Below are 17,228 nucleotides of genomic sequence, written 5' to 3' on the forward strand. Positions count from 1 at the left end.
ATTTTTGTCACTAAATCAAGTGACTTGTTTGATTATGGTCTGGGAAGATTCAGCTGAAGACAGTTTAGTTCAGGTAGCAAAGTTAGAGGCGTCTCAAAGAGTAATTTACTGTGTATAATTGATAATTTAATGCAATGGCTTCATTTGCAACAAAAATGAGTAGCGATTGGAGCAGCTCTGTGGTAAGTAACTTGGTGTTTTCGATGCTGTTTTATTATATAATTTTATAATCTCTTGTAACTCTCAAATAATAGTCTCAATTATTTTCTATTCATTTGCTTTTCAGATTCTGCTCCTTCCACTCTACCAACCAAAAGTTTGCGAGAAAGAAGGAGCACTGACCTTCCTCTTCTTGATGTGCATGCTGTAACTAGAGAAGAAGGTGAAGGAATGGAAACCACAGACACAGAGTCTGTGTCTTCTGCCAGTACCTATGTACCATCCTTAGAACAGCTTCTCAATACGCCGGAAATGAAATTTGGTAAGATGGCCATACAGTGGGGCATGGGAGGTTAGAGTTTGTTTCTAACATATTACCAGAATCATTCACTTGGAATACGTTATAGCTCAGGAACAAAATAAATATAATATACTATGCATTTAAAATATAACCAGTAGACAAATTATTATGAGATATGGATAGGAGTAATGGCTATTCTGCCCCTGAATCATTAGGTTACATATTATTATGGAAATAACCTTGTTTACAGTTCTCCATGGATTTCAACTGCTTCCTTTGCTGGGCAGTTTTTTGAATTTTGGAGAACGGCTTTGGCCTGGCTATTTTTGTCAAAATAGTCTTTCATTGTGCAAGTTTCTTCATCAACCTTGGATTGGAGGTCTTTTGCATTGCCCATTACAGCAGTGTTTCCCAATCTTAACCATTTTAAGGGGTGTGGACGTCAACTCCCGAGTATTCTGGGAAACATTGTGCTACAGTTAGAGATAGCAAAGAAGTAAACAAAAACAAACCCCCCTCTAAGTTTCATTTTGTGATAAAGTAACTTGTGTTACAAATCTCTGCTGTTCTTAAATTGATGGTGCCAATTAATAGTATTCTAAACAGATGTAGAATTTTCATATATTTTTATAATGTTGACTAGTTGTGACTAATGTAAATTATGTAATACACAGATAACTGATGACTAGCATTCTGAAGGTTCATAAAAAGGGTTTGCTTTTGATATTGTTTGCACCAGTAAGAATGGAAATTTGGATTTTAATTTTTTTTAAAAAATAAGTGTAAAATGCATATTATTTTTGGTTACAGCCATAAATTAGAATCCATATAGTTAAAAAAAATCTACTGAGCTAACCAGAAATTTGCTTTTTGTAAACAATTTTAGAACCTCCACAATGGGAAGCAGAACTCACAAAACAAGAGTTGGTCCAGAAGTTAAGTACAACATCAAAGAGTGCTGATCACTTAAGTGGATTGCTTCGTGAGTCAGAAGCAACCAATGTCATCCTAATGGAACAAATTAAGGTTAGTAGGCTTGTACTTACCATGCTCCAACTTAGATTTAAAGTATATGTGAATTTGATGACATTTTGCTCTTATTCACACAATAATTCACACACTCTACTATCATGCCATCCTTCATTTGACTTCTATTCTTGTAAGTAGTGATTCTCTTGTTAGACGTTTTCGTTGGCTGGGCAAAAGTGGGACACAGGCAGGGGTGTTATTCTGCAGGTTCTGACAGGTTCTGGAGAACCGGTAGTGGAAATTTTGAGTAGTTCGGAGAACCGGCAATACCTCTGGCTGGTCCCAGAGTGGGGTGGGAATGGAGATTTTACAGTATCCTTCCCCTGCTATGCCCACCAAGCCATGCTCACATAACCAGTAGTAAAAAAAAAAAAATGAATTCTACCACTGGACACAGATAACTTGGTGGATGAATAAGCAAATAAAATACAGAAGGGATGGAAGAGGGAAGAGAAGTTGCCCATATCAGAGTTCTGAAATGGACTCCTTAAATAATGTTTAGAATCCTTCAAGGTATTTAAAAAGGGATGGACATTAAATTTCTTAGGTTGGCAATATACAAAGCTTGAAAAAAATTTAAGACACATGATTTGGTCCTGGTCTGTTATCCATTATGGTTTCAATGAATACATATGTTAAAAATAATTATGGTTCAGGTTTTCAACGCGATATGGAATTGTATGTATAAAATGTAAAATTTGTCATCTGATAAAGAGCTTTGGCTGTATAGTGCCTGGAATATGCAAAGGCACAGGCAAGAGCACGAGTCAAAGCCAGGGGGGTGTAAGCCAAAACAATGTCTTTTTGTCTTGTTCTTGACAAAGACAAATTCCCCCAATCCCCGTTGTCCTCAGCCCCTAGTCTGCATTCCAAGGGAGACATGCCATCCCCGTCGGACAGTCCCTGTTTCAACTCCTCCTCAGAACCAGGCCATGATAGTTATTTTGTTAAGGCTTAAAGAAGTGATAGCAATAGCACTTATACACTTCCCCATAGTGCTTTACAGCCCTCTAACCAGTTTACAAATGTCAGCATATTGCCCTCAACAATCTGGCTTCTCATTTTATCGGCCTCAGAAGGATGGAAGGCTGAGTCAACCTTGAGCTGGTCAGGATCAAACTCCTGTCCTGGCTGTGGGCAGAGTTAGCCTGCAATACTGCATTCTAACCACAGTGCCACCACCGTTCCCATAGATATGCTATCTCCCCAACAACTCAAGAGAAGCTGGTGTATTTTCCCATCAGATGGGACACTTGAAATCAGAAGGGAACACAGTGCAATATTGCAAGTCCCTGGAAGATTTGAAGATTATTGGTGTTCTCAGTTAATTTTTGCCTGACTGCAAAGGAATTTATTATATGAGAAATCAGGAAATATGAATTTTATTTCTTTTAGCCTGAGACACATAGCTAATGATTAGGAATTATGAGAAATCTATTCAGCAATACCTGAAAGACCACTAACTGACCCTGTCTTCATTATTTTAACATGGAATAGCTGTTTATATTGTTTTCTGGGCTATTTTTCTAATATAATTTGGCCTGATAAAGTTTCTGCTTTCTTGTCTTCCTTCTGAGAAATATATTTCTTTGGGTTTTGTTTTGTTTTTCATTCTCAGCTTCTTAAAAGTGAAATAAGGCGATTAGAAAGAAACCAGGAACGAGAGAAATCTGTTGCTAATCTGGAATATTTGAAGAATGTTCTATTGCAGTTTATATTTCTAAAATCAGGCAGTGAAAGACAGAGACTTCTTCCAGTAATAGACACCATGTTGCAACTAAGCCCAGAAGAAAAAGGAAAACTTGTAGCAATTGCTCAAGGTATGCCAGTCTGTTTTGCTACTAACTTGCTAATGGAACATAGTAACATTTGTTTGAATATCTGCAACTAATTCCAACCATTGTTTTCCTGTATTTGACACTGTTGAAAAAAGACTATTTAACAAAAGCAATAGTACAATCTAAACTATGCTTCTAAGAGGCCATCTGTGACTACTTATGTTCAAATCATTCAAAACATTTAACTATAGAGTGATTTTCTTTCTCAACATTTTTTCAATTTATTCATTTAAAAAAAACATTGGGCAAAAGTGCCTTAAAATCATTATCCAATCGATCTGTATGGAACAAGCGACTGTCTGTTTCATGGCAGATCCTTGACATTTCTTGCTTAACTGCTGGATCTCCACAGCTCACAAAAAGCGATGCCTTTCAATTCAATATGTTAATCAGTAAAGGTGATATCAGATGCCTTCTGGTCTTTTGCTATCATAGACTAACATAGCTCTCCTACAGTTGGTAATTGCTGTGATTATAATCAAACTAATCATCTCAAGTATGCACATTAAAGGTATAGTATCATTTACTAAAAGATTGAATTGTGCTTTATGTCTTGTCATTTAAATCTGGGGCTGGATATTTAAAACCAATATGAGTTGTGTTATGTTTTGTAAGGTGATGAAGAGACCCTGTCCCAAGCCTCTGGATGGGCATCATACTTACACAGCTGGTCCGGACTCCGATGAGTTTTCACTGTTCGGGCATTCAAAATCAGCAGCTGCACTGAGAAGAATTTCAACCATAAAGACTGAAGCATATAGCCGGGTAACTCTTGTTTGGGGTTTTCCCACAACTGCCTCAGTTGTTGGTTTTTTGTTGTTTCTTTTTAAGAAATAATAATATTCTAAATGAGACTTGTTGAAGGACTTGGAGTAATGTCTTGTAGTCTCAGTTTCTGACTCCCTTTTTAGGGCAACTATGGAGGTTTTCAGTGAACTTTCCTCCTTGGAAGAGCTATCCTTTTCATTGACTGGTGAGACAATTTTGCAGAACATACTTTGTGTGACTGTGTCATTCATCAAAATGAATCTGTAAGCTTTCACAGAGCAAAATTCTGTATGTTTGCAGACCCCCCCTGGGTTGGAATTTCTGATAGTAGCAGGCTTCCACAATCTGCTGTCCTCCAGTAGTAGATTCAGTACAACTTCTAAAACTTTCAGCCTTGGAATTTTATATGTTGCAGTTCAAAACATTAAGAGGTTATTAACTTTGGCTGAACTACCACTTGCATTCCTTCTTTTTATCTGTCTAGGAGAAGAAGTATGATTCAGTTTGGTGATCTGTAGTAAGCCTGTCATTGACAGAAAATGCTGACTACAGACTTCCTATGCTGTTCCAAGCTTTATTTCTTTAGTACCCCAAACTAAAAAAAAAAAGAAATAGAAGATTTTGCTGAGCTTTAAAATGCTTATTCTTCTGGAACTGAAAGCCAAATGCAAAAATAAAGTGAATATCTTCTGCACATTCACTTTTCTTTAACAATAAGAAATTCCCCCAAATATTTAATGATTCTTTATAGACTAATAATCTTGAGACACTGCTTTGACAGATTATTGCATTTTCCATTCAATTGCTACTTGAAAAAGACTAAGAGCAAACTTTTAAAAATCAAATTGAAAACAAATTGCATCATTTAAAAAATCAGTTGGAAACTGCATTCTACTGTCATTCAAAGGAAACATTGATACATTACTTAGGTTAGTAGTATCTAAAGATTAAAAAATGATATTTTGCTATGAACGATGAATCCAAAATATAATTGCTTGGTATTATCTAAGTTGAATGTTAGCCAAAGAAAAAATATTGAAATGTAGTTTTTATAGGTTTGTCAAGATACCATTTTGTCACATCCAGATTAACCTTTGTGACTCTTGTTTTTTATCTGCATTCTACTTCAGAATTGGATCTCTGTGTGTAATGTGTACAAAAAAGATGCTGACATGCATAGAAGCTTGAATTTAGAGCTCACAAAATTTAAGATCCATTAATAATTTAAAATCCATTTATTTGAATAAATGTGATTGAAGCTGTTTGGGGTGGAGGCAACTTATTGTTTACAGAATACCTGGTGTCCAGCTGTATGTGCTGTCAAATAGGTTACTGCTAGAGTTCAGCACAAGACCAAGATGGATTAAGAAACAATTATCTTGTTGTCTATAGGGAAGAAGCTGCTGATGTTATTGTGCCCTGTGTTGTCTGTGAATGAAATCTGAAGTTTTGGAGATAACTGTTCTTGAGAGAAATGATTTAGTTCCTATTCACCACCTTTCTCCAATGAATATCCTGTATCTGAAAATAGTGTAATTATTATATGGAAGAAGAAATATTTAGTTATTAAGAGATGACATTTTAATGGCAAGGCTATTTCAGAAATGCCTATTCAACAAAATATGTTGGTCATCATCAATTTTCATAGACATTCAGATATAAGAGTCAGGAGAAAACATAATTCGTCAGTGAAGTATAACATGAGAATACAGCCCTTAGCTCTTCTGTCTAGTTCAACACATTTCTACCATATGTTATAGAGGCTGTCCAGTTCCACCATTCTGAAAATGTTTGGAAAGTGAGCTTAATTTAAGCATATAAAACATTTCTATTCAGTAATAATAATTGTGTGACATTTCTTGATCATATCAGAAGTCTCTTTGCTTAGCCTTGATAGGACTGAGAGTAAGAGAGGGAAAACTAAGCACAGTGGCTGTTCAGATCCCAGCCTTTCTTCACAGTTAAGCCACAACTTTCGTCATCCGGGTCTCCTCTGAATGTGTTGGAGGTCCTTTCCCAGAATTCTTAGCCAATGTGGTCTCAAAGAATTGAAAGAGAATATCTGAGGAGCAATGAGTGGGGAAGGTTGCTTGAAATGTTAAAAGTTTGTCACTGAATGCTCATTGACCTCCAACACATTTAGAAGAGACCAGGATAATGAAAGAGGTGGCTGACTTGTGAAGAAAGGCTGGGACCTGAACAGCCACAATGCTTAGCTTTTGTCTCTCCTACTGTCAAGTGCTATCAAGGCTAAGCAAAGAGACTTCTGATATGATCAAGAAATGTCACACAATTATTACTACTGAAAAGAAACATTTTATATGCTTAAACTGAGCTCACTTTCCAAACATTTTCAGAATGGTGGAACTGGACAGCCACTATAACATGTGTTAGAATTGGTTGTCTCTCTTCCTTTTTAAAAAGTGTTAATTTCACAAGTCAATAATTTGACTTGTCCCCTATCATGTACATTACATGCTTAAACTGAGAAGGACAATTTCTGCACCATCATTAATAGTTTACTAATTCCAGAATTAGCATACCTGTAAACTTGCTACTGATTATTTCCTTATCTACACACTTTTATTAATAGCTGTGACAATATGAAATTGTCTTTTTGGTCATTTCAAATCCTTTTCTTAATAATTTCAGACTGTGAATAAATTATGCATATATCTCTGTTTATTTTTCATTTTTGGTTGTATGTTCGGTATATTAAAATACAAAATTTGTAAATGTAATTTATTATCCACATGCTTTAAATATATTTTACACTACAGAGAAAGATTTTGGGTAATGTGACAAGGCAAGGATTCAAAATTAAAATAATGGATGCAAAATGTGGTCTTTTGTAAAAGTTTATTGAGCTGCTATTTTTAAAGTATGTAAAGCTGTTTCCAGAAAAATGGAAAAAGGAGAGAGAGAGAGAGAGAGAGAGAGAGACAGACAGACAGACAGACAGACAGACAGACAGACAGACAGACATTACAGAGCTAATTACATATTTGGACATCATCGTGACTAGCATCATGGCCAGTAGCTACAACTATAGGTGAAGGTCTACTTCTATAAATCATCATCTCAATGGAGGAGATATATCCATTGACACCCTTCCTACAAGTTAGCATTCTGACAATGAAGAGAGAGAAGAGGCACGTAAAGGACTTTGGAACAAACTCATCCTTGTTCTACCACACTACAATTTGTGTGCTTATTTTTCCAAACACATATATAAACATTCTGCCATAACCAGTTCAAACCTGGTGATTTTTTAATAAAAGAATTACATCACTGGATTTCCCTCCCCCTAATTTTATTGTATTTCCTTTAAAACTTACATAGTAATAGATCTGAGATTTGTGGATGGCTGAGAATTGGCTACATTCTTATTTCATAAATATTATTGTAGGGACTTGAGACTTTTCAATTTTGTTTTGCAGAATATTGTATTAGTTAATTAAGTCTCATGACCAAACTGTAATACTGATGAGGATAGCCTTGTTTTCAAATCTGAATTTATTAACAAAGCTGCAAATTACAAAAGGGAGCAGATATGATATCCAATGTACCGTACTTTCTCAAAGCCTAGCTACATGGGTATATTCCTGTCTGTACTATATTCTTAGATAAATGTGGCGAAGCCTTGCTTTCTTGCCTTTTCCAGTTTGGCTCATCTGTCACTGAACTCTCTAAAGAGTCTTTCTGAGCTCTCTATATGTGGTTTCTTTAGAAAACATTATTGTATATATAGCCAAACTATTTGCCTATTAGCAAGATAATACCAGATGAAACATAATTTGAATGGATTTAAGCAACCAAGACAGAAAGGTGATGCCTCAGTGCTTTTTCTTAATTTAATTGTTAACTGTTTTGGATTAGCCTACACATGTGTTTTCTATTTCCTGCTGAAGCAAAAGCATTCAAACTAGAACAGTTATCTTAGATTAGGAAGTCTCAGCTGAATAAAATATGTTACACCTTCTGAGCTATTGCATAGTTTTAATATACACTGCTCAAAAAAATAAAGGGAACACAAGCAGAAGACATCCGAGATCTGAATGAATGAAATAGCCTTATTAAATACTTTGTTTGTTACATACAGTAGTTTTGTGTTCCCTTTAGTTGTTTGAGCAGGGTATAAACTACTGTATGTAAAGAACAAAGTATTTAATAAGGCTATTTCATTCATTCAGATCTCAGATGTCTTCTGCTTGTGTTCCCTTTATGTTTTTGAGCAGTATAGTAGCTTCCTATATACATATATTCTGGTTGACTCCTCCCCTATGAGTTTATCCTTTAGCTCAGAGGTCCCCAACCTGTGGGCTATGGCCCACTACTGGGCAGTGAGTGGTTTGAAACTGGGCCATGGAAACAGCCAGCGAACGTGCATGTGTGCATGCACATTCTCATGTGAGCAATGGGAGAGCACATGCGCACATGCTCCATTTGCATTTACTTGGGGACTGGCACATTAGGATGGTTGCGGAGTTCTGGATCATGTGATCACCATCTGCAATCTTGCTAGGGAGCTTCCGACAAGCAAAGTCAATGGGGAAAGCTGGATTTGCTTAACAGCCACGTGATTCATTTAATGACCACAATATAAAAGATTGTAAAATTGGATACAACTCACTTTACAACTGCTTCATTTAATAATCCCAATCATCACCGTAAATTGAGGACTAATATTACCACTTTCAACAGGATCACTTGAAACTTTCATCTGTTTCTCCTCCTGAACAGTAATGCTAGGACAACAACTTCAATACTGACTCCCCGGCAACCTTAAGCAGGAACACAAAAATGGGCAAACTTTTTATCTTCTGCTGGTACAATAAAATTATGGATCATGTTGGGGCCAATGGAAAATTATGCAGTTCAGATAGGAACAATTGGTTTTGTAAAGACAGTAAAGTTGCCATTTCCATGCACTTGACTGGAGTAAGTAACCTAACTCTGGACCACATCTTTTTGAATTTGCTCAAATCTTTTTGATTGTTTGATACTTATCAATGTTAGCAGGACAGTGGTCCAAAATTGTTTCCGTTATGTTTCCCATCATCTTGGGATAGGAAAAAAAAATAGTATAAGTTCTGGCATCATTTTAAAAGAAAATGCTTCAATCCTTCCAACTGGAGGAACTAAAGAACAATAGCCCTAGCCTTCCTTAGAAAACATATTCTTTCAGATTGCCTTTGTCATGAATCAAGAAGCACCTGAGATATTTAAAGATAAAGTGGATTTGAAGATACAGATGGAGATGGAGTATATCGCAATATATTTTGCTCACATTGGGCTCTGATGTGTCAGTTGTGAGTTACTGACTTGGGTTTATGTGTTTTTTGGATTCTTACCAAATGCTTACTAAACATCAGGAGCTGCCAATACTGCACAGCTGCATAACTTTGACTTTTGTGTCAAAATTATTGGATTACTGCCATAAATATTCTTAAAGCTAATGTGCTACACTGGCAGCAAATACCACTTAAATACAATACAAGTTGCAATGTTCTACATGTGAGCACATCATCAGTTATATACTAATACAATGTGAGTCCATCAGTTATATACTAATAAAATGTATTTTAGGCTTGTGGGATGCTCATCTAATATTTTAAACAAATAGTTCTTTAATATTAATACAGGAATCAATATAGAACACTACTTAATTTCTGGGGTAAACCTTGAAGGTTTGTTTCATGCATAAACACTTTAAAAACATAGATTTGGATGGGTGGGGTAATAAAGGGCAATATTCCATTTTGGCTGTTTTGTTTGCTTATTCCCGAGGCAACTGGCTGAAATAAAACTCTTTAAGGTTGATCTTTAATAAAGTTCAGACTGAACAGTGGCAGTGAATCAGAAAGGAAGTCAAAGTGATCACTAACATACCTTTGTCAATATATTAAGTGTAATCTTGCTCTATTTTTGTTCAAGCGGGGCATAATAGATTATTCAGCCATGCCTACCTTTTAAAGAGCTATTTTAGGAAACAAATGAATCTGCTTTCACTCCTTCAAATACAATGTGAAATGTCAACATGCACAGCTAATTCTCTGAAGGGCTCACTGCAGACTCTCATATGGTGGTATTTCCATTCTTTTTCAAATCCCTTCAAAAACTAAAGAACCTGCATACATGCGTACTCTACACATTTTATTTCAGAGCATTCCAAATTATTTGGATTAAGGCTCAATCATTTCCAGCAAGTGGGCTCAATGAACACAGATATAAGACATAGCGCTATAAAACATTACAGCTTGCAGAGGAATTAAAAGATAAATTCCATTCATCATACAAAATACCACTAAAATTGGGTAGAAACTTTTGTGATTGTATACTATCCTGCGGCTTTACCAGATTCTACATTGTAAAAAAACTGGGATATGCCCCACAGGAGCCAACTGGGAGTCCCAATATTTGTTGGTTATCTCATTCCCTTGATTCTTTCAGCTATAGAATGAGATGATGAGATGATACCGTGTTTCCCCGAAAATAAGATCCTGTCTTACATATTTTTGAACCCTGAAATAAGCGCTTGATCTTATTGCCTTGCGCTCAAAAGCCTGATTGGGCTTATTATCAGGGGATGTCTTATTTTGGAAGAAACAGGGTAGTTGTAAATAAAATATGTATCATCAACATGCTACATGTACAACCATTTCCTAAACAGTAGCTTGATGTAGTTTTAAGTGTTCCTGTGTCTAGTTGTTTTGGTGTGCAGTGCTCTATAGTGTCGTTTTGAGGGTAGGAGTTGAAACAAATTATGTCCAGGATGTGAGGGGTCTGTAAATATTTTCACAGCCCTCTTTTTGACTTGTGCAAATTATTTTGGCATTGTAAGGATTTGAAATGGACATATTGGATGGCATCCTCCCTACAAAAACACAAAAGCTGAACATCCAGTGCCCAGACCCAAATACAAGGCCATACTATTTCAACGTCTCAGAGGCCAAAATAATACTTTAAAAGGAAAGTAAACCTTCAAAATGATTGCCATCCTCGATCCACTATTGTTGTTGTCCAGCTATTGATTTGCTTATTGTACATCTAAGAGCCTTCTGACCATTTTTCAAAGCAGAACTACATGCTGTATTCAAAGCTGGAGTGACCACTCAATTTGGGTTCCCATTGAACAAAGCATTCTGGTGATTTGGCTGGTTCTTGATGCTGAAGGAAAATAGATGCCCTCTGTTAGGTTTTTTTTGTCTGCTACTGTAGGTTGGAGTAGTGGCAAGAAATTGCTCCCCAGTATATAAAATGGATGAAGTCCTAGTTACTGCCTTTATTTGTTTGCATAAAACAACTTCGTTGCTAGGTGTACTCACACTTCACCCTGTAAAGAAGTATATGTGGAGCCTGTCAATGGAGCTCTGTGGGGTTTGGTTACTCCAGACTATCTTGAGTGTGTTTGTGTGTGTGTCATGGGGCTTGAACTCAACAATAGGAATGTCTGAGAAATCAGTACCTCAGACCTTTCCTGTTCTTTAGCTGCTTATATATTATGAAGAGAGATGTCTTGGAGGCCTGTCCATATTTATAACCTCAGTGTATTATTTTAATGCATGGGTGATGGGTGGCTCTTATTTCCTCTGTTCTCTGACCCTGAGCCAGTTGCTCTCTGTCAGCCCTAGGAAGCAGGCAATGGCAATACCTACTTATTGGGGACCATTGCCAGACTTTCCTTAGAAACCATGTTGATCCCTGTGTTAGATTCAGAAGTCCTTTTGCTGGCATATCTCTGCGTAAGGAAGACTTGCAGCCCATTAGCTCTGTAACAAATCCAAATAAAGGGACAAATTCTTGCACGTAATGCTATACTGAAGGAATCCAGCAGCAGCAGCTCCACACTGATGAATGAAATATTATATTTTTTCTTTTTACAATCCTGTAAACCTTTTATTCAGTGTAGAGTCGGGGCAACTGAACAGAGCTAGGCATTTACTGGCCACATGCCCTTCCTGACACCTATGTGAAGTTTGCAAATATTTTCTCTTTGAGCCCTGAGAGAGAAAAACATCTGTTGCTACATAAGATTGAATTCTCAGCCTTCCAAGAATCCCCAACCCGAGGCTGTGGCTCACTACTGGGCCATGGCCTATTCAGAATTGGGCTGAGTGAGAAGCTGGCCAGTGCACACATACATGTGCAGCTCAGGGGTGGGTTCTACTTCCGCTACCGGTTCACAATGGGAGTGCACGCGCTTGCACTTCTGCACGTATACAGATCGTTCATGATGCCGTCTGGGCGGGTGGGCATTACTATAGTTTCGCAAGAACCGGACCGAACCGGGAGCAACCCACCACTGGTGCAGCTCAACTTGTGCAAGCAGCAGGCCCATGCACACATGTGCACGCACAGCTCAACTTGCGTGAGCAGGGAGCCAGTAAAGGTTGGGGACTGCTGCTTAGGCCACAATGTCGCTCAAATGAAATATTCTATGAATGTGTATAAAATCATTCTTCATTTAATAAATATTAAATTGTATAATTATAAATATTTGGTAGTACAGTGGTTAATGAATCAGGCTAGGGATGTTGTGAGTTCTAGTCCTGCCTTAGGTAAAAAGCCAGTTGGGTGATCCTGGGCCAGTCCCTCTGTGTCAGCCCTAGGAAGAAGGCAATGGCATGCCACTGCAGAAAAACCTTGCTAAGAAAAGTGCAGGGACTAGTTAAGACAGTCACCAGGAGCTAAATAATTTACTTGAAAGTGCATGTACATGTGAATGCACACACGTACTATACAGTAGATTCTGCATGCAGATATCTACATAGTTGCGGGATGGGATGAAAAGGATTTTTATTCAGGATGTTGCTTCAATTGTCAAATTTGGTTTAAGAAGGCATTAGTACCTCCAAACTAAAAATCTAACACAGTGTATGGTGACCATTTCTATCCCCTCTATGTGTTTCCAGGTGCTTTATATGGTTTTGGACTAGATTATTTAAGGATACACTCCAGCTGAACTACTTCTCTCCGAGATGAAAATTGCAAAAGCTTTTTTCTAAAATGGCCTCTCCAACTCTCTATACCAGATGCTCAAGGGAATTCTTCAGAGCATTGGATGGCTTTTTGTTTTCAATTTGGTCTGGTTTTTAATTCATCATTTTAAAATATAATGGCAAGATTAAAATACCATTACCTTTCTGACTGCTGGATTGTTATGTTGGTGTTAATTAATTTGTTTTCATTTTGTTTTTATATTTTGTGCCCTTCTTACTACTACTATTTTAAATCATCGAAGTGCCAAGTAAGTAAATGTGAATATCTGTGGTAAAAGATGATGCTCATGTAAGTGATGAGAGTCAACACTTGTTCTGATTACAGGTAATCCTTGACTTACAACAGTTCATTTAGTAATGGTTCAAAGTTACAACGGCACTGAAAAAAGTAACTTATGCCATGGCGCAAGGGTTAGAGTGCAGTACTGCAGGCTTACTTATGGTCATACTTATGACCATTGCTGTGTCCCAAGGTCATGTGATCACTTTTTGCAACCTTTTGACAAAAAAAATCAATGGGGAAGCCAGATCCACTTAACAACCAGGTTACTAACTTATCAATTGCAGTGATTCACTTAATAACTTTGTCAAGAAACATCATAAAATGGGCAAAACTCACTTAACAAATGTCTCACTTAACAGAAATTTTGCACTCAATTGTGGTTGTAAGCCAATGACTACCTGGGCAGTGAAAAGCAACTAAATCTACCACCTTCACTTTCCCAAATACTTGTAGGATTTTGTAAGGTATATACCGGTAGTTTGAATGATCACTTACCTGAACTTTTAAATCTTGTTTGAATGTTGATCTATTATTATAACATTCTTCTGGCAAATCTGTTGTATGAATTAGAAAGCCAATAGTTTTCAACTCTTTCAGTCTGGAAGCTGTGGATATTCCTTCTGGCATATTGCTAAACTCACAATTCACGTCCTATCTAATGTCTCCTCAGACTGCCATTCTAATTATTATTCTAGTTAAATGCAGTTAGGCTCAATTTAATAGCAGTTTGGAGATATTTAGTTTTTTAGATGACATTTTTGCTGTGCTAACAAGGAATTATATAACTGTGCTTCTGGGCATGCATTGGTTGTTGCAGTTGCTTCCAAATTTTTGTAACCTTGAATTATTAGTACACTAACTGTTTATCTACGTTCTTGTTAAGCTCATACTACTGCTATCACCTGCTGTCAAAAACTTTAGATAATACATGTCCTTGTCCTGGTTATTGAAATCCCTGAAGATGCTACCGATCTAAAGATATCAGACTGCTGTTCTGAGTCTTAATGGTTTCTTTTTGAAAAGGGTGACGTAATTCTAGACCACAAACAAAATAAAATTCAGTGACTTCAGTAGGCCGTTTAGGTAATCAAAGTCTTTATTCAGAAATACTCTTTACGTAAATGGACATCCAGAAAAACAACTATCATCTCTATCCTTCCAAGATTCTTCAGATGGGAACATCTGACTCCACCCATTATTGATCCTTCTGAATGAGAAGTGACATAAGAAGAAGAAGGGGGGGGAAAAAAAGGTTTTAAGAATCACAAGAAACGTCCAGAAGGATTTCTAATGATTTCGACCAGGCTTCCTGCTTATAATTATTTGCCTTTGAAGCATCCTAAAACCTAAATAGGATTTAGGAAGGGGAACTTTTTCCACTTATTGTAGAACTTCCAGTCTAGGATTCGGGGGGGGGGAGTGGGGGATAGGCGAGGATTCAACACAAGAGAAGATTAACAGCAAAGGTGAAGGCAGACGGGAAAGTAACCCCCCCGCGCGCGCGCGCGCGCCTCAAAAGCGCACGCACAAGCACACAGATACACACACACACAAATTCTAGTCCGGCCCTTTTTGTGGGTTGAGGCAACTTTTCAGCGGTGGGTGGGTCAGTTATCTCTCGCCTGGCTAGGAAAAGAATTTAGAAAGGCTCCCACGGTCAGAAAGCCGCGGCCGCCCATCCGAAGCTCGCTCTCGGGGAGTGGGAAGGTTGCTTGCGAGGCGTCCCGGGGAGACTTCGCCGGCCTTCCTTTCTTCAGCGCCGCGGGCGCGGGAAGAGACGCGGAGGGGGCTGGGTTGATGTGGGCAGTGACGCGCCATTGCTGCTGCTGCTGCTGCCGCCGCCGCCGCCGCCTCCCGGCTCCCTCCTCCTGCTTCCTGCGTTGCCTTGCGGGGGCGGCCCCGCCTGCAGCTGCTGCGCGGAACTTGTCTGGAAAAGCCGAAGAGCGCCCGAACCAGCCAGGAAGGGAGGGGAGAAAGTTGTTTTACGCTGAGGGGCTTCTCTTCCTCTCTTGGTTTCGCGATGTTGGGGGTCGCGGCTGCTGGAATGACCAACAGGTAAGTCTGTCCTTCATACCTCTTGACAGCGCCCGAGCGCTTCATTCATTGCAAGCCTTCGGCTGAAAGTCACCCATCGGGGCCGCCGTCCCTGCTTCGATCCCGGGGTCTCTCCGCTGCTTCTTTCCCGGCTGCTTGGAGGAGAGAAACTGTAGGTTCCTCCTCTCCGCCTCTAGTAACTTTCGGAAGGGGAGGCTGCATCCCCTTCCCTCCCGGGCGGAAAAAAAGGAGGGATGAGATAATCCCACCGCGCCTTCCTGCACCAGCCGCAGCGCCCAGCGGAGGCGGAATCCAGGGTCTCCGGAGGGCGCGCGCCAAGGCGGCGGCGGAGGCTCCTGGAAGAAGGGGGCCGGGCGGCGGAGGGCTGTGCTGCCAAAGGGCTGGGAAGAGACCGAGCTGGGGTGGGAGGGGAGCGCGAGGAAATACGCCGCCTGGGGTTGGAGCAAATGGAAGGGAGATTCGTGCGTGCTGGGAGTGCGGGCAAAGTGGGGGCGAGAGAACTAAACTTCTCTGGGGAAGTGGAGAGAAGCCGGGCGAGTACCGAGGAGGGGACGATATTTGGCATTCGTGGCGGCAGACAATTTATGTCAAGACACAGGGAGGCAATTTAGAAAAGGAAGAACCGTAAATGAGAAGTTTAGAGCAGTTGGTGTCCTGGGAAGGAATCCAGGGAGGCGATTCGGAAACTTTCCTTCTTCTGTTTTTTTTTTCTTTTTCCCCTTTCTCTAAATTCGACGTGGCTGCAGATTGCCAGCAACGGTGAGGAAAGCCACGTTTACCTCAAGGAGGAATCTGTTGGGAGCCATGCGGTGGGCGGGGCAGAAGCAAGACGTGGGTGGGGCCGAGATCAAAGACGCCCCTTCTGTTCCTTTGATCCTTCCCATGCTCTCTTTATTCCTTGTAACCCAACGGAGTGTTGGAAATAAAACTATTTTTCATTTCGGTTTGGTGTACAGGTAGTCCTTGACTTATGACCACAACTGAGGAGCAACGTTTCTGTTGCTAAGGGAAGTTTTGCCCCATTTTACAACGTTTCTTGACAGAGTTGTTAAGTGAATCACTGCAGCTGTTAAGTTAGTAACATGGTTGTTAAGTGAACCTGGCTTCCCCATTGACTTTGCTTGTCAGAAGGTCGCAAAACGTAAACACATGAACTCAGGACACTGCAACCGTCATAAATATGAACCTGTTGCCAAGCATCTGAATTTTGATCACATGACCATGGAGATGCTGTGATGGTCATAAGTGTGAAAAATGGTCATAAGCCACTTTTTTCAGTATTTTCAGTCGGTAAATGAACTGTTGTAAGTCGAGGACTACCTGTAGAGGTTAAAATGCCAGACTAAAAGCCTGGAGATTGTGAGTTCTAGGCTGCCATTAATCATGAAAGCCAACTGGGTGACTTTGGGAGTCTCTCTCAGTCCAACTTTTGTTGTTGTGGGGAAAAAAGAGCATATAAATAGTGCTATCCCAGTCTCCCATAAGTCTCAGAAGAAACAACATAAAATGTCTGAGAGGCCTGAAAGTGATGATTAGAGATTTCATCCCACCATGGCCATTTAACATCTTTTATTAACATAGGAAAAACCCTGATTACAAAAAATATCACACATTTATACCTATGAATTAAAAGGAATATATTCCTTTTATATATATATATATATATATATATATATATATATATATATATATATATATATATATATATGTTTTCTCAGGTTTTCGCGGGTGTTTGTATGTAGGTCTTTGGTTATTCGGGTCTTCTCCCACGTAAAATTGGAAGTGTCTTGGCG

At 39.0% G+C, this 17,228-nt stretch overlaps 2 protein-coding genes and 1 long non-coding RNA gene across 5 annotated transcripts in view; 2 read left to right on the forward strand and 1 right to left on the reverse strand.

Moving 5' to 3' along the window:
- GCC2 (GRIP and coiled-coil domain containing 2) overlaps positions 1-6,935 on the forward strand; it is a 30,003-nt gene extending 23,068 nt beyond the window's left edge. For both annotated transcript variants that reach the window (XM_034419454.3, XM_087895373.1), the window contains exons 20-23: positions 287-481; positions 1,347-1,486; positions 3,108-3,309; positions 3,943-6,935. In XM_034419454.3, coding sequence (XP_034275345.2) covers positions 287-481; positions 1,347-1,486; positions 3,108-3,309; positions 3,943-4,013 — 608 coding nt within the window. In that variant the 3' untranslated portion in view covers positions 4,014-6,935. The remainder of the gene's footprint in view (positions 1-286; positions 482-1,346; positions 1,487-3,107; positions 3,310-3,942) is intronic.
- Positions 6,936-14,458: 7,523 nt separating this feature from the next.
- On the reverse strand, positions 14,459-15,595 carry LOC148113539 (uncharacterized). Its single transcript, XR_015734540.1, has 2 exons — positions 15,455-15,595; positions 14,459-14,587 (listed from the first exon to the last, which is right to left on the reverse strand). It is a non-coding gene; the product is annotated as an uncharacterized LOC148113539 (long non-coding RNA).
- LIMS1 (LIM zinc finger domain containing 1) overlaps positions 14,837-17,228 on the forward strand; it is an 85,945-nt gene continuing 83,553 nt past the window's right edge. The window contains exon 1 of one of the 2 annotated variants that reach the window (XM_087895375.1): positions 14,837-15,435. In XM_087895375.1, the coding sequence (XP_087751501.1) occupies positions 15,401-15,435 (35 nt within the window). In that variant the 5' untranslated portion in view covers positions 14,837-15,400. The remainder of the gene's footprint in view (positions 15,436-17,228) is intronic. The other variant, XM_034419441.3, reaches the window with a different exon arrangement.

The sequence above is a fragment of the Pantherophis guttatus genome, chromosome 5 (assembly GCF_059756535.1).
Source record: "Pantherophis guttatus breed Tessera chromosome 5, ASM5975653v1, whole genome shotgun sequence".
Classification (NCBI taxonomy): domain Eukaryota; kingdom Metazoa; phylum Chordata; class Lepidosauria; order Squamata; family Colubridae; genus Pantherophis; species Pantherophis guttatus.